Source organism: Xenopus laevis, chromosome 2L (assembly GCF_017654675.1).
Source record: "Xenopus laevis strain J_2021 chromosome 2L, Xenopus_laevis_v10.1, whole genome shotgun sequence".
Lineage (NCBI taxonomy): Eukaryota > Metazoa > Chordata > Amphibia > Anura > Pipidae > Xenopus > Xenopus laevis.
The window spans coordinates 177,223,457-177,249,348 of NC_054373.1; the positions used below are offsets into that span (position 1 = coordinate 177,223,457).

General features: G+C 37.8%; 2 protein-coding genes across 2 annotated transcripts; both read right to left on the bottom strand.

The window, feature by feature from the left end:
- Nucleotides 1-1,015: 1,015 nt before the first annotated feature.
- On the bottom strand, nt 1,016-3,053 carry LOC121399671 (serine/threonine-protein kinase dst3-like). Its single transcript, XM_041581205.1, has 5 exons — nt 2,956-3,053; nt 2,287-2,341; nt 1,884-1,962; nt 1,499-1,652; nt 1,016-1,166 (listed from the first exon to the last, which is right to left on the bottom strand). Exons 1-4 carry the CDS (start codon nt 3,043-3,045, stop codon nt 1,502-1,504), a joined length of 375 nt encoding a protein of 124 aa, XP_041437139.1. The 5' UTR covers nt 3,046-3,053; the 3' UTR covers nt 1,016-1,166; nt 1,499-1,501.
- A 215-nt stretch (nt 3,054-3,268) lies between these two features.
- On the bottom strand, nt 3,269-5,826 carry LOC121399672 (serine/threonine-protein kinase mig-15-like). The gene is made up of 7 exons (XM_041581206.1): nt 5,726-5,826; nt 5,040-5,120; nt 4,691-4,717; nt 4,413-4,478; nt 4,138-4,194; nt 3,755-3,883; nt 3,269-3,478 (listed from the first exon to the last, which is right to left on the bottom strand). The coding sequence occupies exons 2-7, from the start codon at nt 5,052-5,054 to the stop codon at nt 3,353-3,355; spliced, it is 420 nt and encodes a 139-aa protein (XP_041437140.1). The 5' UTR covers nt 5,055-5,120; nt 5,726-5,826; the 3' UTR covers nt 3,269-3,352.
- Between the last annotated feature and the right edge of the window lie 20,066 nt (nt 5,827-25,892).

The following is a 25,892-nucleotide window of genomic DNA, read 5'->3' on the forward strand; positions in this document are numbered from 1 at the left end:
TTCCTCTGGATCAACTGACAGTTAGACAGGTACAAAAAAGTTTAAGGTTGAACTTGATGAACGTGTGTCTTTTTTTAAACTAATTTACTATCTTATAATATACGCTTGCTAACCAAACAGTCATGACAAAGGGTGCATGGATGGAATTGTATAATAATCTAATTATCTACCTCGCAAGCATCAAACATGGGGTAACTTTAGTTCTCCCATTTGCCCTTTTTAGCTGAAGAAATAACAAATATCACAGATATTTGTGTGATTTAAGAATAAGCAAAATAGTATTTCAATACAAGCCGGATTAATTACACTCATATTAAACAAGGGGATGTATTAACCTTTTAATAAACCACTTTTAAAGAACCCCCCAGTCTCAAATATTACATCCTCTCAGGGTACAATAATAGGCAATCCCCTAAAAGACATTCATATGACAAGAACAAGGGCATCTATTTAAATTAGGAATTTTTATCTAAGGCCACAGAAACGTGAATTCACAATTTTTTTGGCGAAGCGAAACGGGAGAAGTTCGCCCATCACTAAACATCTCTTATAGAGCTCTAGAAGGATTCTAACATTGCAGACATTTAGCCTGGCACACTGCACCAGTGCTTGTAGCATTAATAATGGTATTAGCCACTATTTGCTTGCTGCAAGAATAGATATTAATGGAAGACTACCAAGATAAAATGAAGAGAACATGGGAATTACCAGCAGGAACAGGATGAATAAAACCAGCACAGAAAGACTGTTTATGGGATTTTGTTGAGGTAGATGTGGGCTATGCCCAATTCCCTAACAAGTCATTTAAAGGAACATGGATATGAGCCAACAGTGGGATTGGAGGTTATTAGGGATGTCTCCCTATTAAAAACATACAATAGAGGTCAATGATATTTTAAGATGTTTATTGTTTTTTATTATGTACAAGATCATATTGATGTCAATCAGCCGCTGTTGTCAATTAGCCGCCATCGGGACCAAGGGGCATGTTTAACATTGGTTGTCACGGGCAACATCTCCAGAAATCTCTCCAGTTATCTATCTCCAATGTTAGTAAACATGCCCCAAGTCTGCGGGGCCCAAAGATGACATAAGGGCCCTGCAGTTGTGCCCCCGTCCCTCCCCCGATGGCTGCTATGATGTTCTGGAACTTCAGTGCTTCAGTCCTAAGGAGAGAACACTCAGTGTTAGCCATGGAGAAGGGTTGTCTGTATAAGAATTCTGCAATTCTCTTTCTATGTGTATTTACTATTATTTATATCCCATTGCTGCTGATTTAAAGGTCAACTACTACAACTAATAATAACATTTCTCTATAGATGTGGCCTAGATCAGTGACCTCTGCCCTAATACAATCTCAGCCTTATATAATGGGCGGCATTAGTTATAGAATTATAATATATGTAGTAAAGCCGGAGACTACAGTAAGAATAAGAGCAGTAGGTGGATATGGTCTGTACATCGAGTCAATTGTAATGAGAATGAGCAGTTCCCTTACTTCTCACTGCAGGTGCCATTTGATATTGCTCTTCACACCCCTTTCATTAAAGATCTTACAAATGAAGGGGTGTGATAAGAGCTTTCCAGCAGACGGCCTCCAAGCTGGATCTTTCTGGAGGCAATGGCCGATGAATGAATGGAAGTTGTCGCTCCTGGAAAAAAGGAACGGAAGCCAAAATTAAAATTGTTTATGTTAAATAAACAACCATGTGCCCTGAATACCTTAATATCCCCCTCACCAAAGCTAATCCCTTGCTTGTTTCCCCACATTTAACATTCCCACCCTCTCCCCTCATTACCTTTTCATTTCCCCATCATCTCCCCTTTATTTCCCCACCCTCTCTACCTCTCCCTCTTTTCCTGTTTCAGTTGAAATGACTCACCATTTGTCCCACAATAATACTGGCGCAGGTCCATGCATGATGCGTTTCATGAGTTTTTGCTGGGGAAATCTGCTGAATGCTAGGATGTAAGAGAATACAACATAAGAACATAATGACTGACAATCACAACAGTTGGAGGGCAATTTACTCAAATTCAAACTAATTTTCTAATTTTGTAAAAACTCAAATTTACTACAGTTTGTTTTACTTTCTCGATTGCCAGCACACTGAAAAAATAACGGATTGACAGACTGGAAAATTAAAATTTGTGTAATTCTGCCCTTAGTTTTTAATATTTAATAATATTCAGTGTTACAGCATGACACATACAGTAAATGCCCTCTAACTTTTCTACAAATTGTTCTTTATGTACTAACGTACAGTCCCACTGGGGTTTACTTACGGTAATAGCCTTCCGCCATTTGAAGTGCTGATATTCCCAAGGACCATATGTCAGCCTAGGTATTAAAACATAAGAAAAAGGCAACAATTAGATAAGAAAATACACAAGGCATATAAAATATTCTAGTTGTGGATCATTTAAATCCTTTTTCTATCTATTTGGAATGCACAGTAACAAAATACAGTAGATCTCCCATTTTATGTATTACGGGGGCTAGAAAAAATGGTGTAAAATCCAGGAAAGTGGAAAATCAGGGACATTCATTATACATCATATAAAAGTGGGGCCGCACACAAAAATGTGTAAAATGTGGGAAATAAAATCAAAGGGTGTGAAATGAAGGTTTCACTGTACAATACAAAACCTGACCTTTGTACTAATATAAAACATTTGAAGGAGTAAAGTGATGTTACTAAAGAATGACCCCAGGCTGAGCTGGAAAACCCCATAAAGAGTCAAGTGGAGTTGGTTTCTAATACTCCTGTGCACTGCACTCAGATTTGAGAATTTCTCTCTTCGCTTCTCCCTCTCATGTCACAGAAACCACTTTACAGCTTTGGATTCACTGTTATGAGAGGGGCATGTGAAGTGAGTGAAAAAGTCCATGCAGTGCACCCCGTGTAAGCTCCATACATTATATATAAAGTGAGAGAGAAGATATCACAATACCTTAGAGTTATACCATATGGTCTTCTTGCCAAAATTGGCCAGTACTTCTGGCGCCAGGTATGGAATCCGCCCAGACGTACTGTCACTCATTTCCCCGATGGTGGCAGAGCTGAAATCACCTGAAATTGTATGACGAAAGCAGGAATTGTAATATTCATTTATAAATGTATCCAATAAAAAACATGGATAAATCCCTTTTTTTCAGATTCTAAGCATCACTTACTGATCTTTACATCTGCCGATGTTGTCAGGATAATGTTCTGGGGCCGCAGGTCGTGATGGATGACCTTTTTGTTTTCTAGATGACACAGGCCCTGGGAAATGAATAAAGCAAATATATTAATATTTTTTCTGCTCTTAATTGAACTAGATTTAGCCAGAAAAGTGCCAAGGAGGATCACATGAGACATACCTTTAATACCTCCTTGCAGATGTACGCTATCCAGCTTTCATGCAAGGAGTACTGCTCACTGGTGTAGATTAGATCTTCCACCGCTACACCATTCCAACGCTCCATAGAAATCTAGAAAAGAAAGTTTGACACATAAATTTGTGTGGTCTATAATTATATTAGGAAGTCTGGGGAAAGGCTGTGTGGATGTGAGTCAGAAATAGACCTACACAAGCATTCTGGGTGTAACTACAATATCAGGTGCAACTGAGAACAAAGTGATCCACATGCACCGTGACTCTTTCTTACCAAACTGAATAATATTTGCATCCAAAATGTTTGCTTGTATTAGAGCTGTTGATTGGCATGTTGGTGCATAAATTGTAACCTGAATAAACACTTCCTTACCCACAGTCCTTCATAGTGGGGCTTCTTTACAGAGGCACGTTGGTAATAAGCCCCATAGTAGCCAATGACATTTTCGTGGCCTCTGATAAGTTCAAGGACTTCCACTTCTTGAAGGATGTCTTTTCTCTTCTAGTTTCAAACAAAAGAAGCAAAGTCAGTACAATGGATACAATTACAATTTCAAAAACCCCAGCCTAACTTGTAGTTCTGAAAAATGACAGTTTTGTAATATCCCTACATGAGAATTGCACAATATGTTTGCCTCTCTCTGTTCTTATTTCTTAAATCCCATATATTTTTCAAACAAGTTCTCCTTCTACTAAAAATCAGGTATAAAAAAAGTTTATTTGTATCTAATAATTATTATTATCAAGACTCATTACCTCTATGTCCTTTACGATGGTCACGGACACATCCAGTTGTTCTTTACGGTGCCAACCCTGCAACAAAAGTAGCCAATGAATCTCTGATCATTACTGTGTCGGAACATTAGGGAAAGCAAACACACATACTGGGTGGATATGGGAAGGTTTATTGGCAGATTCAGAAGCACAAGGAAAACACAGAAGGGACAAAAACTCTAGAGGGAACAACCAATCGGCAGAATCAACAGAATTACCCAAAACCATGACACAAGTTAAGCCATAAAATATCTTACGGTATAATTCATCCCGTAGCTGTCCTGTCCTGTTGGCTCCAGGATTTGCAGATATGTCCTGGGCGTCTAAAACATAACATTGTATTAAAAACATGATAAATACAAAACTGAATTGATATAGTGCAACCTTTCCAATATGTGAGAAGAACAGGAGGTGTAGGGGAGCTGGGAACTGGTGTATTAGGGGAGAAGGCTGAGGGCTGGAATATTTAAGTCAAACCATTTGCTGTGCTTTTGCGTTGTTTAGTGTTCCAAAATACAGTTTAAAAGCTGCTTACCGGGAACTTTACTTCAAGCTGATTCTCCTGGGGAAGACAAAAAAGGTTTTCTCAGATCAATTGTTTTTGGGAAGTGCTAAAATTATCATTTTAGCTGGAACATTTTTATTATATGAACTGAACCCTGGAGTGCTTAAATGGAAAGTCCATTTTTGTTCTATTGAGACCAGATGATTTTTTGTTTACCTGACAAATGTAAGCGTCAGGTGGTTTTGGAGACTAGTTAAGAAATTAGATGAAAAAGGTGTTGGGAAATGTATCAGGTCTCATTTAAAGAAGCTAAAATGCAATCTTGCATAAAATATAGGTTGATTTTTATTTGCCCCTACTCTTCCTCTCCTATTCTTACCTGGCAGTTGTTCATGCCCAGATCCAGCTCTTGCTTTTGTTTTTCCTGGCAGTTGGTATCGTCAGGGGTTTCTGATGGTTCCTGGTTAAGAGATAAAAGTCAAGTTATCAAATCAACACAGCATTTTAAAGAAGAAGCGCAAAAAATGTAGCTGTAATATTTAGGGATTGGTGTTTTATTTGTAATTATTCGGTAGTTACTTGGCAGATGACATTGAAAGAGCCAACAGATTACCCTGGTTAAGAGCAACGGTAAAACAGGCTGTTAGTTCAGCACTCTCCTCTGGGAATATGATGATGTTGTAATGGGAAAGCATCAAGCTAACAGAGCTCATGTTTAAAAAAAATGGCTGAAAATTGTGGAGGGTGCCCCACTAGAAAGAGCCAGACTAAATATCCAACCTAGTAACCCTTGCTTATCAAAAAAGACTTTGGTAATAATTATAATAGTAAAAGGCCTATAAGGAATAATGTTATCAGGGAATTGCCAGTAAAAGTCAACACAACCTGTAAATTTTCATTTCTAGTTTTTATAACAGATGGTGATTGGTTGGAATAGGCAACTTAGCACCTATGCTGGTAATAAATTTCAGTAAATATTGTTATTGGGATAGAGATTATTTATGAAGCATGTAACTATGTTCTTTTAAATACATTGGGGCCACTGAACAATTCATTGTTGGTTACCTCATAGGTGTCACATTGGGGCTCTTCAAGTCTTTCGACGGTTTCCTAATTAACAGAGAAAATGTTATTTTATAAGTTCAACCAGCAGACATTATTATACAATAAATCTTTGTTACTCATTGGTAATGTCCTTCTTACCTGGGAGTGGCAGGGGCTGCTATCAGCTATAAGATCTTGTTCCTGCTCCACTTGTTGTTGTTCCTGTTTAAGAAAAGGGAAAAAAAAGATTTTGAAAATGTTATTTTATAAGTTCAACCCGCAGACATTATTAAAAAATAAATCTTTGTTACCCATTGCTTACGTCCGTCTTACCTGGGAGTGGCAGGGGCTGCTATCAGCTATAAGATCTTGCTCCTGCTCTACTTGTTGTTGTTCCTGTTTAAGAAAAGGAAAAAAAAGATTTTGTAAATGTTATTTGATAAGTTCAACCCACGGACATTATTACTAAATAAATCTTTATTACTCATTGGTTATGTCCTTCTTACCTGGGAGTGGCAGGGGCTGCTATCAGCTATAAGATATTGCTCCTGCTCCACTTGTTGTTGTTCCTGTTTAAGAAAAGGGAAAAAAAAGATTTCGAAAATGTTATTTAAAAAGTTCAACCCGCAGACATTATTAAAAATTAAATCTTTGTTACCCATTGGTTATGTCTGTCTTACCTGGGAGTGGCAGGGGTTGCAATCATCTATCAGATCTTGCTCCTGCACCACTTGTTGTTCTTCCACTTGTTGTTCTTCCTGAAAAAAAAAGGTTTTCAAAATGTTATTTTATAAGTCCAACCAGCGGACATTATTACAAAATAAATCTTTGTTACTCATTGGTTATGTCCTTCTTACCTGGGAGTGGCAGGGGCTGCTATCAGCTATCAGATCATGTTGCTGCTGTTCCTGCTCCACTTGTTGTTGTTCCTGTTTAAGAAAAGGGAAAAAAAAGATTTTGAAAATGTTATTTTATAAGTTCAACCTACGGACATTATTACAAAATAAATCTTTGTTACTAATTGGTTATGTCCTTCTTACCTGGGAGTGGCAGGGGCTGCTATCAGCTATCAGATCTTGTTCCTGCTCCACTTGTTGTTGTTCCTGTTTAAGAAAAGGGAAAAAAAGATTTTGAAAATGTTATTTTATAAGTTCAACCTACGGACAGTATTACAAAATAAATCTTTGTTACTCATTGGTTATGTCTGTCTTACCTGGGAGTGGCAGGGGCTGCTATCAGCTCTTAGATCCTGGTCCTGCTCCACTTGTTGTTCCTCCTGTTTAAGACAAAAAAAAAAAAAGATTTTTAAAAAAAGATTTCCCAGATCAATACTGTAACAAAATATTTCCTCAAAGTATTTTTTATATATTACGACCATAGCATTTCTTCTTACCTGATCGATGTTGATATCAGGAGTTTCTGGAGTCTCCTGGTTAAGAGAAGGAAAGAAAAAAAACATTGTATTATTGGTGTTATAAAGAAGCTAAACTACAATCTTGCATAAAATATAGGGTGATTTGTTTTATTCTCCACGACACTCTTTCTGATGTGCTTACCTGGCAGATGGTTAGAGCCAGCTCCAGTTTCTGCTCTGGCTTTTCTGATGGTTCCTGGTTAAAAGATAAAAGTCAAGTTATCAACTAAGTTTTTTGGAGAAGAAGAAGTGCAAATAATTGTGTAATATTTAGGGATTGCTGTTCTGATTTATTCAGTACTCAAAAGGTTGTACCTGGTTAAGAGAGGAAAATAGATCAGGGCTATAACTGCTCTATGTACAGATCCATATGTGGATGTAAATCATCTTTATATCAGATATTTTGGCCTAATGGAATATAGTTGACTGTTTGCAAACCATCATATTAAATTCTCATGTTTCCATTAATAGTAACCATCTTGCTCAATAAAATGCTTTCCCTACATTTTCCATGAGTATCACCAGATTATCCAGGTGAAAAGCAATGATATAAGAGACTGTTAGATCAGTGGTCTCCTCTGGAAATATGTTCCAATGGGGAGCACTGAGCTAACGACGCTCATGTTAAAAATGTGGCTACAAACTTGTGGAACTGGGCCCTCTAGAAAAGGTTTGGGACATGAAAACATTTTTTATTTCATAGTGGTCACTGAGGGAACCATAGAGCTACAGTAACACCAGCTTGAAGATGGAAGTAGCTCCAGGCTTCTCCTGCAGAAGTTCAGCCACTTGAGTGCACAGACTCACCAGAGGTGAAGTTGGTGGCACCTAACAAATTGTCACCCCAATGTGAATCTGGGTTTCATATTTCCTTACAAATTTTTTAGATATTACAACCATAGCATTTCTTCTTACCTGTTCGATGTTGACATCAGGAGTTTCTGGTGTCTCCTGGTTAAGAAAGGGAAAGAAAAAACATTGTATTATTGGTGTTATAAAGAAGCTAAACTACAAAAATATAGGGTGATTTTTTTATTCTCCACGACACTCTTTCTGATGTGCTTACCTGGCAGATGGTTTCAGCCAGCTCTAGTTTCTGCTCTGGTTTTTCTGATGGTACCTGGTTAAAAGATAAAAGTCAAGTTATCAAATCAATTTAGATTTTTGGAGAAGAAGAAGTGCAAATAATTATGTAATATTTAGGGATTGGTGTTGTGATTCATGCAGTACTTATTGGCAGATAGTATTTCCAGAATCAACAGGTTGTACCTGGTTAAGAGAGGAAAATAGATCAGGGCTATAACTGCTCTATGTACAGATTCATATGTGGATGTAAATCATCTTTATATCACACATTTTAGCTTAATCGATTATAGTCATAGTTAATGTTTCCAATGTTTCTGGAAATATGTTCCAATGGGGAGCACTGAGCTAACAACGCTCATGTTAAAAATATGGCTACAAACTTGTGGAACTGGGCCCTCTAGAAAAGGCTTGGGACTTAGCTGGGAGGGGGCCCCGACTAATATAACAACCATTACCTCAGAAAAAAGAATTGTGGTAATGATAATAATTATAATAAATCAACACAACATTTAAGGGGAGCTAAAACATAAAGACTGTTTGATACCAACTCCTTTACTGCTTACCAGGCAGATTATTTCGTTGGGTTCCTCAATGGGTTCCTCCTGGTTAAATGATAAAAAGGTGGTGTTATTTTATTCAATTAACGGCCTATCATTCACTGTTAGTTATCACTTAATGAGTATGGTTAATTTTGGAAACATATGATTTTTATTAGTTATAACTAATGTGAGTAAATAAATGCAGGGTCAGAACAGGGATTTATTCTGATAATAATAATAATACAAAGACCAAGGGGTTATCCCTTTGATCAAGGAAGAAAAGGTCCAAGACATCATGAAATGTGTCATCTATGGATCTGGTAATGGATTATCCTGTAGCTGAATGTCACTATTAAATGGCTTTACAAGTAAGGAAGGTGCCCGAGGTTATTAAGTCATGGACTAATGATGATTAATCTAATGAGAAAAAATGGGGGATGTGGTCAAATGTGAATAAACTGGTGAAATCCAGTTTAATCAGTGGGTTTGGTTTTTTTTGGACCAGTATGAATTGAACATGTATATGGTGCAGCTTCATCAAGGTATAAATCTATAGGCAAGGAAATAAACAGGGTTTGAATAGTTAGGAAAATGGCATCACATATGTTTGTTGCCCAGTTCTTCAACACTTACCACAACAGATTTTCTGATGGTCTTATCTTTTTTCTTCTAAGGAAGACATAAAAAAAGGTTTTATCACAAAAACGCAATTAGCAAATATATATATAAAACACCTGACTCCCTTTCTCTCTCTCTATATATATATAAATGTGTATGTGTATATATTGCATTATTAGGGATACACCAAATCCAGAATTTGCCCTTCAACAAGATTCGGATTTGTCCGAATATTTCTAGCGGCTGAACCAAATCCGAATTTGAATATGCAAATTAGGGGTGGGGAGGTAAACTGTCTGACTTGTGTCACAAAACAAGGAAGTAAAAATGTTTTCCCCTTCCCACCCCTAATTTGCAGGATTCAGATTTGGTATTTGGCCGAATCTTTTGCAAACGATTCGGGGGTTCAGCCGAATCCAAAATAGTGGATTTGGTGCATTATTCTTTTAAAAGTTAAAAAAACACATTTTCGATCAAACTTAAGTTCATTTTTTGGACTTGGTGAAACCTAATCCGAACCCTAAGGGGTAAATTTATCAAGGGTCAAAGAATTTTCAAATTCTAATTTTGAATTCAAATTTTTCTGTTGTTTTAAGTGAAATTTCTACCAGGGATTAGTTAAAATTTGATTCTAGTTTTTAAAAAAAACAAAATTGAATTTGAATTTTGAAACGATCATGTAGTGGCCCTTTAAGAATTGAAAATTTGACTATTCGCCACTATAAATCTGCCGAATTACTGTTTTAGTTTATGGGGGATGTCCTGGAATTAAGTTTTTTTGCCGCCTTCCTGAAATCAAATTGTTTTTTCAAAGAAAAAAACTCGAATTGAGTTTGATTTTGAATCGAGTTTGTGGGTAGATCCCATTGACCCAAACTGCAGTAATTACATTTTCAGTTGTTTTTAACTTGAATTTTGAGTTCATGGGAGTTTATATAAATTCAACCCTTGATAAATCTGCCCCTTAAAGTCAGGACATATTAGTAATCTAAATATGAAAATAAGGATTTGGTTTTTGGGTCAGAAATGTGTATTGGGTATTTAATGACATCATTAAGAATTGGGTATAAAAACAAGTGTAATGCGGTGTATTCCCTATACTAGAGCGGAATCATATAACATATATGAATGGAAACAGCACTAGTGACTGTAGCACAATACACAGATATATTGAGGCCCAGTGAGTGTGAGCTGTGAGCAATCTGTCTCATCATGTTCACTATCAGCAACTGTCAGTGGGTCACAAACAGAACAAAGTTCAGAGATGATCCAGTAACAGAGTCTGAGGACAAGTTTCTGCTTCCATGAAGTTATTCACTAAATGAAATATGTCATGTTACAGTAGATAAAATGACGTCCTTACCTTGCGGAAACAGAAGCATTTACGAATCGCCTTCCACATGTTGGTGGGAATCACTCAAAACTGTTTGGATCGATGAAAGTTCTTTGGATTGATGAAAATTCTTTGAATCGCCGAAAAGTCTTTGAAACGCAGAAAATTCTTTGATTCGCAGAAGTCTTTGATTCGCCAAAAAAAATCTTTGAATCTCAGAAATCTTTAAATCGCAGAAAGTTCTTTGGATCGCAGAAAATTCTTTGAAACTCGGAAATTCTCTCTATGGAGATAAAAAGAAACACTTTAGTAAACCCAATACAGTGTTCTTTGTGCTGTATAATCCCTATACGTGTATATATAAATATATAGGTACAAAGTAACATAGTACAGCTAGGGGACCTGTTATACAGAATGCTCGGGACCTAAGGGTTTCCGGATAATGGATCTTTCTTTAATTTGGACCTTCAAAGTCTACTAGAAAATCATGTAAACACTTGTATTAGATCTCTGCTCATTGCTCATTGCTTATTGCTCGCTCTGTACTGGAAATATTATGGTGTGATCAATAACATGTTCTCCTGTGAAATGTTACTTTAAACTGAAATTTATTCTTTGACAACTTTATAAATAAAAATATTTAAAAAAAAAAAAAAAAAAAAGAAAATCATGTAAACATTAAATAAACCCAATAGGCTGGTTTTGCCTCCAATAAGGATTAATTATATCTTAGTTGGGATCAAGTACAAGCTATTGTTTTATTATTACACAGAAAAAGGAAATTATTTTTTAATAATTGCATTATTTGGATAATTATTATTTGGCCTTTCAGTAAATCAGAGCATTCTGGATAATGGGTTTCTGCATAACAGATCCTTTACTAGTACCACACTTAAAGGGAATAGTTTCTAATAAAAATCAAGATTTATTGAAAAAATCAAGGAAAGAGCACAAAATCCAAATCCTTAAAAGCGTGTGACTTTTCATCACAAAACAAGGAGGTAAAACAATTTTCTCTTTCTCCCTCCACCTCACTGATTTGCACATACAAATTATGGTGCAGTATTCGCCCGAATCTTTCAAGAAGGATTCAGGGGTTCGGCCGAATCCAAAATAGTGGATTCTGCGCATCCCTAATATACATATACAGGTAAAGGATTCGTTACCCAAAACACTTTTACATAATAAATCTCTAAATTATGGGATGGCCACTCCCATAGACTCCATTTTAATCCAAGAATTCAATTTCTTAATAATGATTCTTTTTTCTTTGTAATGAGAAAACAATACCTTTTATTTGATCCCAACTAAGATATCATTCATCCTTATTTGAGGAAAAACAATTCTATTGCGTTTCATTAATGTTTCATTTACTTTTTAGTAGATTTATGGCATAGAGACCCAAATTACAGAGGGATCCCTTAAGTAAAAAAAAAACCCAGGCTCTGAATACAGTTCAAAATAAAAATGATCTATAATGCCATATATTCTAAAATATTCATGACACCATTAGCCGTCTGTAAGACCACTAAGTACCAGTATAAAATAATTATTTTTGATAAAGTTTTCCTCCCAAATACACAGAGTTCTGCTCACCTCAGTCGCCTGATCAAGAATGAGAAATCTCAGGGCTACAGCTGGACACCTTGACTTTGTCCATTATGACATCACAATGACATTATGCAAATGTTTGTTTGTGAGATTCAGAGCATTATGACATCATACTTGCAGCCCAAGGCAGGACAGTTATATGAGCAAGTTACATAACGGTTGCTGGGTTCAGTTAATTTCAAATAAATTGAAGAGTAAAATGCAATGGGTTTTGTTGGCAAGATGAGCGTGTGTTTATTCATTATCCATTCTCAATATGGGGAATGATATCATTACAGCATGTATAATTATTCATACAAGGAATGGTACAAGTAATATATCACAGAGTCTGCCCCGTTATTGTATGTAATGTATATGAGTGTAGGGAACGCATTACAGGTATGGTATCCCTTATCTGTAAACCAATTATCCAGAAAGATCCGAATTATGTAAAGACCGACTCCCATAGACTCCATTTTATCTTATAATCCCACATTTTTAAAATTAATTTCCTTTTTCTGTGTAATAATAAAACAGTAGCTTGTACTTGATACCAACTAAGATATAATTAATCCTTATTGGAAGCAAAACCAGCCTATTGGGTTTATTTAATATTTACATGATTTTCTAGTAGACGTAAGATATAAAGATCTACGAAAAGATCCGTTATCCGGAATACCCCAAGTCTCAAGCATTCTGGATAACAGATCCCATATCTGTATTGGCTTGTACCTGACATTCACTAAGTTAGGAGCAATCTTTGCTCATTGCAAAACAGTCCTGTTATTGTTTAGTGTTTAAATGTATTTTAATATCCAAAAGTCTACATTTAGCATAGGGACTGTCATTCCCTGTATATAATTTGAGTACATGAAGGGGGTTATTTATCAAAGTCTCAATATTTTCTGCTACAAACTCCAATCAAATCCACTCTGGTTTTTCACGCTTATTTATTAAATTTTCCCAAAAATCTGCAAAATTAGATTTTATTAGGTTTAAATTATTAAATTACGTATTTTTCCGGATTTTTCATCTGATTTTCACGATTTGTTCCGATTTTTCACCCAAAAACCTAGATTTTTGCCCGAAAGCTCTGAAAACTTTTGGGTATTGCACGAAAAAATCATTGGTGCTTCTCCCATTGACTTATATGCAACCTCCACAGGTCTGAGATGCCGGATTTTCTGATTCTGACTTTTCCATTCTTGGGGTTTAATAAATTCCAAAAACGTTTTGATTTTTCAAAAGTCATGAATTTTACGTGATTTTTGCATTCAGAGTTTAGTAAATAACCCCCGAATTGTTGTCATTATAATACAACATAACATATTATTGATGTAGAATCACGTACAACATCCCCCTTCAAAATCAAAATGCAGTTACATTTTTTTCATACAATTGACCTGGGGAAATGACACTTTAGAATTAAAGCCATAAAGCAATGATGTGCAGTATGTGGGATAGAAATGGAGATTATAATGTAGATAATGGGATACTAAACTGGCAGCTGCCTCTTTATACTGGCAGTTTGACAGCTTGGATAAGGTAAAATTATTAATGGGGGGAAATTGTGTCCCAGAATGTTCTAATACATACAAGCAGCAGTGTATAGGATTTGCCAGTGCATATGTGTAAATATTCTGAGGGAGTACACACACATCTGTTTTGGTTCCAATAAGAAAAAATATATGTATGTGCCAGGAGCATCTGCTTAAAGGAGTGGTTCACTTTTAAATCAACTTTTAGTATGTTATAGAATTGCTAATTATAAGGAACTTTTCAATTGGTCTTCATTTTTTCTTTTTTTTACAGTTTTTGAATGATTCGACTTTTTCATATGACTCATTCCAGCTTTCAAATGGGGGTCGCTGACCCCATCTAGAAAACAAATGCTCTGTAAGGCTACAAATATATTGTTGTTGCTACTTTTTATTACTCATCTTTCTATTCAAGTCTCTCCTATTCATATTCCAGTCTCTTATTCACATCAATGCATGGTTGCTAGGGGAATTTGGACCCTAGTAACCAGACTGATGAAATAACTGGAGAGCTGGTGAATAAAAAGCTAAATAACTAAAAAAAACACAAATAAGATAAAATGAAAACCAATTGCAAATACTAAAAGTTAATTCAAAGGTGAACAACCCCTTTAAGACAGCTCCATCTATTTTCTATTTACTGTCTCACTCATGGTACAAAAAACATTCTGTGGGCTGCTGGACCAACTCACAATGGGCAGGAATAACTCACAATATACAGAACACAGTGTAAACAGGGCTGATTAGTAGTGATGGGCAAATTTGTCCTGTTTTGATTCATCACAAAATTTGGAATTTCTAGGAAAATTCACAAAACGGGGGGGGAAAATTGTTGAAATGCATATTTTGATGCTGGCGTCGATTGGCGGGTGTCAAAATTGACGCCGGCAACAGTTCTGATGCCGGCGTCATTTGACACGCATTAAAGTCAATGGGTGTCCGTTAATCGACGGGGTCGGAATTTTGATGCCGGTGAATTTTCGCCAGCGAATTTTCACGGCATCCTAACAATTTTTTTTTTGCCGGTGGTGAAATGTGAAAATTTGCTGCAAATTTGCGCCTGACGAATAAATCCGCCCATAATTACTGATTAGATTCTGCATCAAAGTCGCTGAATCATCCAATTTGCTGGTATTTAATACAGGGCTCCCCCTACGGGGGATGCAAAAATCACAAATCAGATTTTTTTTTATAAAATCGGACTTTTAAAAAAACAAATCGCGATTGTTTGTGAATTTATTAAACCCCAAGGATCGGAAAAGTCCGAATCTGAAAATCCAGCATCCCAAAACTGTTGAGGTTGCATATAAGTCAATTGAAGAAGTCCCAATGATTTTTTTAACCTTTTAAATGCCACAGATCGTAGAATCTACGTTCTGTGGCAAAGGTACTTGAAATGCCACAGAACGTAGATTCTACGTTCTGCAGCACTTCCTGGTTGTGGAGCGGAGGAGCGGCTGTTAGAGCCGCTCACTCCGTTCCTCCTCGATCCCCTGCCCCTAGGCATGAGCAGAGCAGGGGATCGAGTGGCCCCTGGGGCGCGATCGCCCAGGGGCCCAAAAACAGCAGCAGGCACGTGTTACTTACGTGTCCTGCTGCTGCAGCCTACACCGCGCCGTCGATCTCCGCCCCCACAGCACAGAGACAGGAACCACGTCGCAGATGTCTTCCAGGGGCTCTTCCTGATCGTCTGCAACAGTCTCCAGCGACTTTTTCAGGTTAGTGCAACAATTACACACACAAACACACCAACACACACTTATTACAGTAATCCACACTTAGATTCACACTTACACACACTTACACATACATTTTTGGGGATTGGGGGGGTCACTTACACTCACTGCACTTACACACACGTGCACACGCACACACGCGCACATAACATGTAATTTACCATTTGTACACACGCACACGCACATACATGGCATTGTGGCTTTTTTTTTTTTCTTATCGCATCGTTTCTTTTTTTGGCTGAAAAAAATGTTTTATTGCCATTACGAATAGCGTATTCGCTAACCGTACTGTGCAATATCTTTTGTATGTTATTTTGGTGATTATATTGCAATTTTGGGTATTTTGGTGCATTTTTAGCCATTTTATTGAATTTTTAGCCATTTTATTGCATTTTCAGCTCTGCATATATTGTGTTCACTTGTTTCTAGCCGTATAACCTGTTTGGCCCATCTAAAATATTCAAACTGTGATTCTGACGGCCAATAACACTAGTCTGGAAAAAAAACATTGATTTTTGTGGTTTTATTGGATTTTTTTGCATTTCACCCTTTACTGCCTTATTTTGTTTTGCCTTGTAAATTTTATCTACTATATATCCATTTGGGGGTCTCTGTGCGCCACATAGTTTGGTATATCTATGGATATTGGGCATCAAAGTGTTCAGTAGACACCTGGCGTTCATATTTAGGATGTTTTATGCTGATACGTTACGAAATGTGGGGCATATAATGGGGTAAAATTCAAGCTTTCTGACAATTTTCAGAAATTTGATAAAAACCGTTATGTTCAGCATTGCTTTGCAGTTTTGGCAGTTTGCAGTAGAAACACTTATTTACCCATATTGGATTCCTCAGAATGTGTACTTTCTGAAAATATATGGTTTTCTGGGGTCTCTGTACTGTTAGGGGGTCTAATGTTGCATAATACACACACCAGGTGCTTATATTGCAGCAGCCAGCGCGTCAGCCGTGAAAATGTATATACACTATTGTCATTTGGGGGTCTCTGTGCGCCACATAGTTTGGTATATCTATGCATATTGGGCATCAAAGTTTTCAGTAGACCTCTGGCGTTCATATTTAGGATGTTTTATGCTGATACGTTACGAAATGTGGGGCATATAATGGGGTAAAATTCAAGCTTTGTGACGATTTTCAGAAATTTCATAAAAACCGTTATGTTCAGCATTGCTTTGCAGTTTGGCAGTTTGCAGTAGAAACACATATTTACCCATATTGGATTCGTCAGAATGTGTACTTTCTGAAAATATATGGTTTTCTGGGGTCTCTGTATTGTTAGGGGGATCTAATATCGCATAATACACACACCAGGTGCTCATATTGCAGCAGCCAGCGCGTCAGCTGTGAAAATGTATATACACTATTGTCATTTGGTGGTCTCTGTGCGCCGCATAGTTTGGTATATCTATGCATATTGGGCATCAAAGTGTTCAGTAGACCCCTGGCGTTCATATTTAGGATGTTTTATGCTAATACGTTACGAAATGTGGGGCATATAATGGGGTAAAATTCAATCTTTCTGACGATTTTCAAAAAATTTGATAAAAACCGTTATGTTCAGCATTGCTTTGCAGTTTGACAGTTTGCAGTAGAAACACTTATTTACCCATATTGGATTCGTCAGAATGTGTACTTTCTGAAAATATATGGTTTTCTGGGGTCTCTGTACTGTTAGGGGGGTCTAATGTCGCATAATACACACACCAGGTGCTTATATTGCAGCAGCCAGCGCGTCAACCGTGAAAATGCATATACACTATTGTCATTTGGTGGTCTCTGTGCGCCACATAGTTTAGTATATATATGCATATTGGGCATCAAAGTGTTCAGTAGACCCCTGGCGTTCATATTTAGGATGTTTTATGCTGATACGTTACGAAATGTGTGGCATATAATGGGGTAAAATTCAAGCTTTCTGACAATTTTCAGAAATTTGATAAAAACCGTTATGTTCAGCATTGCTTTGCAGTTTGGCAGTTTGCAGTAGAAACACTTATTTACCCATATTGGATTCGTCAGAATGTGTACTTTCTGAAAATATATGGTTTTCTGGGGTCTCTGTACTGTTAGGGGTGTCTAATGTTGCATAATACACACACCATGTGCTTATATTGCAGCAGCCAGCGCATCAGCCGTGAAAATGTATATACACTATTGTCATTTGGGGGTCTCTGTGCGCCACATAGTTTGGTATATCTATGCATACTGGGCATCAAAGTGTTCAGTAGACCCCTGGCGTTCATATTTAGGATGTTTTATGCTGATAAGTTACGAAATGTGGGGCATATAATGGGGTAAAATTCAAGCTTTGTGACGATTTTCAGAAATTTGATAAAAACCGTTACGTTCAGCATTGCTTTGCAGTTTGGCAGTTTGCAGTAGAAACACTTATTTACCCATATTGGATTCGTCAGAATGTGTACTTTCTGAAAATATATGGTTTTCTGGGGTCTCTGTACTGTTAGGGGGGTCTAATGTCGCATATTACACACACCAGGTGCTCATATTGCAGCAGCCAGCGCGCGTCAGCAGTGAAAATGTATATACACTATTGTCATTTGGGGGTCTCTGTGCACCACATAGTTTGGTATATATATGCATATTGGGCATCAAAGTGTTTAGTAGACCCCTGGCGTTCATATTTAGGATGTTTTATGCTGATAAGTTACGAAATGTGGGGCATATAATGGGGTAAAATTCAAGCTTTGTGACAATTTTCAGAAATTTGATAAAAACCGTTATGTTCAGCATTGCTTTGCAGTTTGGCAGTATGCAGTAGAAACACTTATTTACCCATATTGGATTCGTCAGAATGTGTACTTTCTGAAAATATATGGTTTTCTGGGGTCTCTGTACTGTTAGGTGGTCTAATGTTGCATAATACACACACCGGGTGGTTATATTGCAGCAGCCAGTGCGTCAGCCGTGAAAATGTCTATACATATTGTCATTTGGGGGACTCTGTGCACCACATAGTTTGGTATATCTATGCATATTGGGCATCAAACTGTTTAGTAGACCCCTATGTTTATATTAAGGATGCTTTATGCTGGTAATGATACATGGACAATACGATGCTGGAAAGTTGAAGCTTTGATGCAATTTCCAGATATTTCACCAAAACCGCCAAATTTGGCAAAGCCTTGTGACTAAGTAGTTTGGAGCAGAAAGACATGGGTACCCATTTTAGATTCCGTAGAATGTGTACTTTCCAAAAATATATGGGGTTGGGGGGTAAACATATATTTCTGTGTTTTTACCCCACAAAAATGCAGTCAATGTGTTGATTTTTCATTAGCTGAAGTTACCCACAGGACAATTTGTATGCACTAACTTCATTTTGGGGCCTCTAAATGCCATATACTTTGGTAAACTTATGAACAATGGCCACCAAAATGTTCAGAGGAACCCTGGCAATCATATTTAGGGTGCTTTTTCTTAGTACGTAATGACACATGGGTGATATGGTGCTGGGAAGTTGAAGCTTTGAGGCAATTTTCAGATATTTCACCAAAACCGGCAACTTTGGGAAAGCCTTGCGACTCAGTAGTTTGGAGCAATAAGGCATGGGTACCCATTTTAGATTCTGTAGAATGTGTACTTTCCAAAAATGTATGGGTTTGGGGGGTAAACATATATTTCTGTGTTTTTACCCCACAAAAATGCAGTCAATGTGTTGATCTTTCATTAGCTGAAGTTACCCACGGGACTGTTTGTATGCGCTAACTTCATTTTGGGGCCTCTAAATGCCAGATACTTTGGTAAACTTATGAACAATGGCCACCAAAAGGTTCAGAGGAACCCTGGCAATCATATTTAGGGTGCTTTTTCTTAGTACGTAATGACACATGGGTGATATGGTGCTGGGAAGTTGAAGCTTTGAGGCAATTTTCAGATATTTCACCAAAACCGACAACTTTGGGAAAGCCTTGCGACTCAGTAGTTTGGAGCAGAAAGGCATGGGTACCCATTTTAGATTCAGTAGAATGTGTACTTTCCAAAAATATATGGGTTTGGGGGGTAAACATATATTTCTGTGTTTTTACCCCACAAAAATGCAGTCAATGTGTTGATTTTTCACCCACAGGACTATTTGTATGCGCTAACTTCATTTTGAGGCATCTAAATGCCAGATACTTTGGTAAACCTATGAACAATGGCCACCAAATTGTTTGGAGGAACCCTGGCAATCATATTTAGGGTGCTTTTTCTTGGTGCGTAACGATACATGGGTGATATGGTGCTGAGAAGTTGAAGCTTTGAGGCCATTTTCAGATATTTCACCAAAACCGACAATTGTGGGAAAGCCTTGCGACTCAGTAGTTTGGAGCAGAAAGGCATGGGTACCCATTTTAGATTCGGTAGAATGTGTACTTTCCAAATATATATGGGTTTTGGGGGGTAAACATATATTTCTGTGTTTTTACCCCACAAAAATGCAGTCAATGTGTTGATCTTTCATTAGCTGAAGTTACCCACGGGACTGTTTGTATGCGCTAACTTCATTTTGGGGCCTGTAAATGCCAGATACTTTGGTAAACTTATGAACAATGACCACCAAAATGTTCAGAGGAACCCTGGCAATCATATTTAGGGTGCTTTTTCTTAGTACGTAATGATACATGGGCGATATGGTGCTGGGAAGTTGAAGGTTTGAGGCAATTTTCAGATATTTCACCAAAACCGACAATTTTGGGAAAGCCTTGCGACTCAGTAGTTTGGAGCAGAAAGGCATGGGTACCCATTTTAGATTCAGTAGAATGTGTACTTTCCAAAAATATATGGGTTTTGGGGGGTAAACATATATTTCTGTGTTTTTACCCCACAAAAAATGCAGTCAATGTGTTGATTTCTCAGTAGCTGAAGTAAAGTCCTGAACAATTTGGATGTGCTAACTTCATATTGGTGTCTCTAAATGCCAGATACTTTGGTAAACCTATGCATAATGGGTATCAAACTGTTCAGTGGAACCCTGGCAATCATATTTAGGGTGCTTTTTCTTAGTACGTAATGATACATGGGCGATATGGTGCTGGGAAGTTGAAGGTTTGAGGCAATTTTCAGATATTTCACCAAAACCGACAATTTTTGGAAAGCCTTGCGACTCAGTAGTTTGGAGCAGAAAGGCATGGGTACCCATTTTAGATTCAGTAGAATGTGTACTTTCCAAAAATATATGGGTTTTGGGGGGTAAACATATATTTCTGTGTTTTTACCCCACAAAAAATGCAGTCAATGTGTTGATTTCTCAGTAGCTGAAGTAAAGTCCTGAACAATTTGGATGTGCTAACTTCATATTGGTGTCTCTAAATGCCAGATACTTTGGTAAACCTATGCATAATGGGTATCAAACTGTTCAGTGGACCCCTGGCAATCATATTTCAGGTGCTTTTTCTTGGTACCTAATATAGTTTGGGATATGCGGAGCAGCAAAATAAAACCTTTGAAATGATTTTTCAGAATTTTGAATTTTTTTTTGAAAAACCGCTATGTTCAGACAAGCTTTTATGTTTGGTAGTTGGGAGTAGAGAGACATAGTTACCCATTTTGTAATCGGCAGAATGTGTACTTTTCAAAAATGTATGGTTTTCTGGGGTAAACCTACGGTTTCAGGATTTTTTGCCTTGGAATCTAAAGCATGCCGTTTTCTGCCTTAGTGCTTTCAAAATTCGGTAATATACTGCCGGGAGTTTTTGCTGTACAGAAATCCTAAATCTCCCTAAAACTATACATATCTGGTATTGGCACGTTCGAGAGACATAAGGCTTTCCAAATCAGTTGGATTTTCCTCCGTAAAATGAAATATTTTTCTGGTATAAATTGATATACGATGAAAAATGGTAATTTTTCATTTTTTTTTTGGTATTTAGCACTATAAATTTTTTTGCACAGGTGGAAATACATGAAAACTCAGATTTAGAAAGCTCAGTTTCTACCAAAAAAACAATGTATAGTTTTCCTAGGTAAACTATAGGTTTCCCCTCAGAAAATGCCCCTAAAGTGAGAGAGCACAAAATGTTTCAAAAACGGCTGGCATTTCGCGTAACCAAAATGTGAAATTCTGCTGGCACTTAAAGGGTTAATGTGCGCTGGGTTTTTGTCAAAATTGTGAGTTTTCAGGTGAAAAATCCGAAAAAATCTTGAAAATTGGAAGAAAAATCTGATTTTTCACGATTTTTTCCCACAAACAAAATTTTCGGGAAAGTGTATTAATAAATAAGCCAAAAAAAACCATGTGGATATCTTCGTTTTTCAACAGAAAATATTGAGATAAATTGAGACTTTGATAAATAACCCCCTAAGCAGTGCTGCGCACTTTACTCTGAACTGTAATCCAACACAGGGCACAGAGCACAGTTTGTACCACTAGTGTGTAGCCCTTTAAATGTGAATAAATGGTAACATTAATAACCCCCGCACCATGCTGTGATTTTGTCACTCTTTTCTCTACTGCTAGAATCATTTTCTTTAATTAAAGGGATACTGTCATGGGAAAACATGTTTTTGTTTTTTTAATGCATCAGTCAATAGTGCTGCTCCAGCAGAATTCTGCACTGCCGGAGCTGCAAGTACCTATACAGCTGGATATCCTGGTGGCCAGATCTGTCTTTAAGTTGGGTGAGAGTATGAAACTGCGTGTTCACCAAGAGCTCCCCCAGTGTCCTAATGCCCCGATGAGGCTAGTAGCCAAAATATTGTAAGTCCCTGAGGTGAGTGAGGTTGCTGTTCATCCAAAGTGTCAGAAAGGGGGAGAGGATTGGGGGATGGCAATCCAGTACCTTACATGCGGCTTTCCATGCCTTAAAGGGGGTTGCAGTGGTGGGTGGCAGCCTAGTATAGTCTGAAAGACATCTATAAGGAAGATTCTGAATTCCTGCCCATGAGCCACCAGGGTCGCCAATAGGACCAAGCCCGGGTTCTCATCCTTTAGGTGAAACCAGGTGTGGATATGATAGAGCTGGCCAGCTAGGAAGTATAGGTATAGATGTGGAAGTGCCAGACCACCGTGTTCTACTGATGCTGTCAAGCTTTTCCAGGACAAACGGGGAGCTTTATTGGCCCACAAAAAGGACACAAGTATGATAGTGACCTGGGCGAAGAATTTTTGGGGAGCCCAAACCGGTGAATTGTGTAGTCAGTAAAGCAGCTTTGGAAAGAAGATAATTTTGTAGAGATTTATTCTCCCCCATGGTGTGATCGGCAAAGAGGTCCATGTAGAAAGGGCCAATTTGAGCTGTTGTTGGAGGGGCTCCAGATTATCGGCCATTTAACGTGAGATCTGGAGGTTAATCATTATACCTAAGTATTTAAAGCTTGTGACCCATGTTATCTCACTCATTTCCGGAGAGGGGGCCGGGATTGGGTCGATCGGCAACAAAACTGACCTTAGTTGTATCAATTGTGAGGCCTGAATAGACACTAAACTGTTCCAGAATTGAGTGTAGCTTTAAGGGAATCATACGGCTAGGAATAGCAGGAGATCGTCTGCATAGCGGACCCGTCTTAGGCCGAGTACTTGATTGGACTGTCATATGAGAATGGCTACAGGCTCAATGGCCAGAGCAAAGAGGAGGGGAGATATGGGGCAACCCTGCCGTGTTCCTCTGGCTAGTGGGAAGGCATCTGATACTGAGCCATTGATCTTAATTCTGGCTGTTGGCTTCTGGTAGAGAAGTTTAACCCAGCTGGCAAATCCGGGGCCAATCCCAAATCTTTTCATGACCTCCCATAAGTATGGCCACTCCACAGAGTCGAAGGCTTTTGTTGTATCAAGGGAAACCAATACTCTGGACCCTGGATTGTCATGTCATGTCTTGTAGGTGTGTGTGGACTCTCCTCAAATTGGTAGTTGTCGATTTACTAGGGATGAAGTCGGATTGATCCGGGGGAACCAGCAGATTTTGCATTCTTGTAGCTAGGATCTTGGCAAACACCTTTGTGTCAGTGTTTAGCAATTTGGAGCTTATACCATGCTGCAGGGAAGCCGCCAGGACCTGGTGAATCACAAGACTTTTTGTCACAAAACAAGGAAGTAAAAAATGTTTTCATCTTCCTACCCCTAATTTGCATATGGAAATTAGGATTTGGATTCGGTTCAGTATTTGGCCAAATGTTTTGTGAAGAATTCGGGGGTTCGGCCGAATTCAAAATATTGGATTCAGTGCATCCCTAGTATAAACTGCTGTATAGTAGGGATGGGCGAATTTGACCCTTTTCATTTCGCCAAAAATGTGTTGCCAACACCCATTAAAATCTATGGGCTTCAAATGAATTTTGTTCCGCGGCAAATTTTTTTTGACGCGCTTCTTTTTATTTTGATGCCAGACGCCATACAAGTCTATGGGCGTCATTTTTTCGGCGAAACAAGGTGTATAAAATTCACCCATCCCTACTGGATAGTCTTCCAATACCCATTGCAATAATGGACTCTAAATACAATACACTTTTTATTTATTTATTTAGCAAATTAACTAATTAATTATCCATTCATTCATTAAAACTACACAATATATAATTTTGTGGTTACCCTAGCCACAGCACTGGAGATGACACCTTTTGCACCTTTTTATTTGAATTTATGCTAAAACATTGAAAGTTGGTTTGTATACCAAGCTCAGTCAAGTTCAAAATCAAATCGAAAGCAAATTAAGGGAAAAGTGAAGACGTTCTGTTGTGTTCTTGTTGTTAAGTGATGGGGCCTATTTGGATCCCCAAATATTTGCATATTTTTTTAACAAAAATTGGTTTATTTGATTAAAATAGAGTTTATGGGAGATGACCTTCCCGTAATTCAGAGCTTTCTAGATAATGGGTTTCTGGATAATGGATTCCATACATTTAGTTAGTGCTTCACTGATACACCATATTTGTGTGAGAACATTAAATGATTCCCAATAGTCACAGGAGACTGCACGGTTTAAAAAACAATATTAGATCAAGTCGACCAAACCCTAAATCCATTAAGCTTAGTTAGATGGGTACTCACAGGTCCCCGTCTTGGGTATCTCTTTCCACCCGAAATACTCAATCTTCAATGAGAAGCTCAATACTTTGGATCCTCTAGTTGTGAGGATAAAGATTAAATGTCTGTGCTCCTCTCTTCCATGAGTTCCTTCCTAAGTGCTAGGTGATGCCATCATGCCTGATGCGTTTCACCAATCATGCTTATTCAGAGGCGAACTGGAACTCAACGGAACATGCTGAAGCTGAGATGTAAGAGAACAAGGATGATTAAATTAGTCTGTACAGGCCATTTAGTAGAATGCCCAGTATATGCCAGCTGGAGACTGACAAGATGACATCATCATTATCAATATGACACAATGTTCTAGGGAAGAATAGATATTGTATGGTGGCCTTAGGTTGCTTCTCTAGTATGCCAGGTTTCTTCTTTGTTGGCAAGGGAAAGCTATTACTTCTTAACTAAGAGGTCTATGAGACTATTGCCTCTCCTGTATCCCATTAGACGTTCCATATATTTATAGATTTAAATCTACAGCAGAAATGCTGCAATGAATGTTTTATCTTAACTTTATTAAAGGGGTTGTTCACCTTTAATTAATTTTAGCATGATGTAGAGAGTTATATTCTGAGACAATTTGCAATTAGTTTTCATTTTTTGTTATTTGTGTTTTTTGCTATTTAGCTTTTCATTAAGCCGTTCTCCAATTTGCAATGTCAGCAATTTGGTTGCTAGGGTCCAAATTACCCTAGCAACCATGCATTGATTTGAAAAAGAAATTGTAGCATTTGTTTTTTTAGATGGGGTCAGTGACCCCCATTTGAAAGCTGGAAAGAGTCAAAAGAAAAAGGCAAATAACTAAGAAAGCCTGTTGAAAAGTTGCTTAGATTTACCCATTCCATAATTAACTAAACGTTAAAGTTGAATCACCCCATTAAATAAATTAAAAAATGTAACAATTAAAACTGATCTCAGTATTTCTAAGTTAGAAATCCGAGCAACTCCGATTGCCTGAATGGACATTATTTATGAAGAAGAAAGCCCGAAAAAATAGGGTCGGGCAAACTTGCGAAGTAGTGCTAGAGTAGGTCGACTTTGCTAGCGAATTTACGCCAGCACCTGTTAGTAAATCGGTGAAGTAACGAAATGACGTCAAGCATGCAAATTTTCTCTAGCGTTAGTCACTTCGCCCTTTAGTAGATCTGCCCCCGAGTGCTTCATTTTCCAAAGTTTCCTCATGAGGCAACTTCGGGCAACTTCAGAAAATGAAGCGCACGATTGCCATCCTGCCGGCGATTTACATTCTAACTGGCCGGAGGCAGTTTGGGGAGATTAGTCGCCCTGAAGAAGA

Bases quoted from the DNA above. Each gene is read 5' to 3' on its own strand.
- LOC121399671 (XM_041581205.1), bottom strand. From the start codon at position 3,045: ATGAGTGACAGTACGTCTGGGCGGATTCCATACCTGGCGCCAGAAGTA. The intron at 1,963-2,286 runs GTAAGTAAACCC...CTTACATCCTAG, and splicing joins AATGGCGGAAGGCTATTACC to CATTCAGCAGATTTCCCCAG. The intron at 1,653-1,883 runs GTGAGTCATTTC...CCTTTTTTCCAG, and splicing joins GTATTATTGTGGGACAAATG to GAGCGACAACTTCCATTCAT.
- LOC121399672 (XM_041581206.1), bottom strand. The intron at 3,884-4,137 runs GTAATGAGTCTT...GTTTGAAACTAG, and splicing joins CCATCGTAAAGGACATAGAG to AAGAGAAAAGACATCCTTCA. The intron at 3,479-3,754 runs GTAAGGAAGTGT...TTTCTTTTCTAG, and splicing joins CCCACTATGAAGGACTGTGG to ATTTCTATGGAGCGTTGGAA.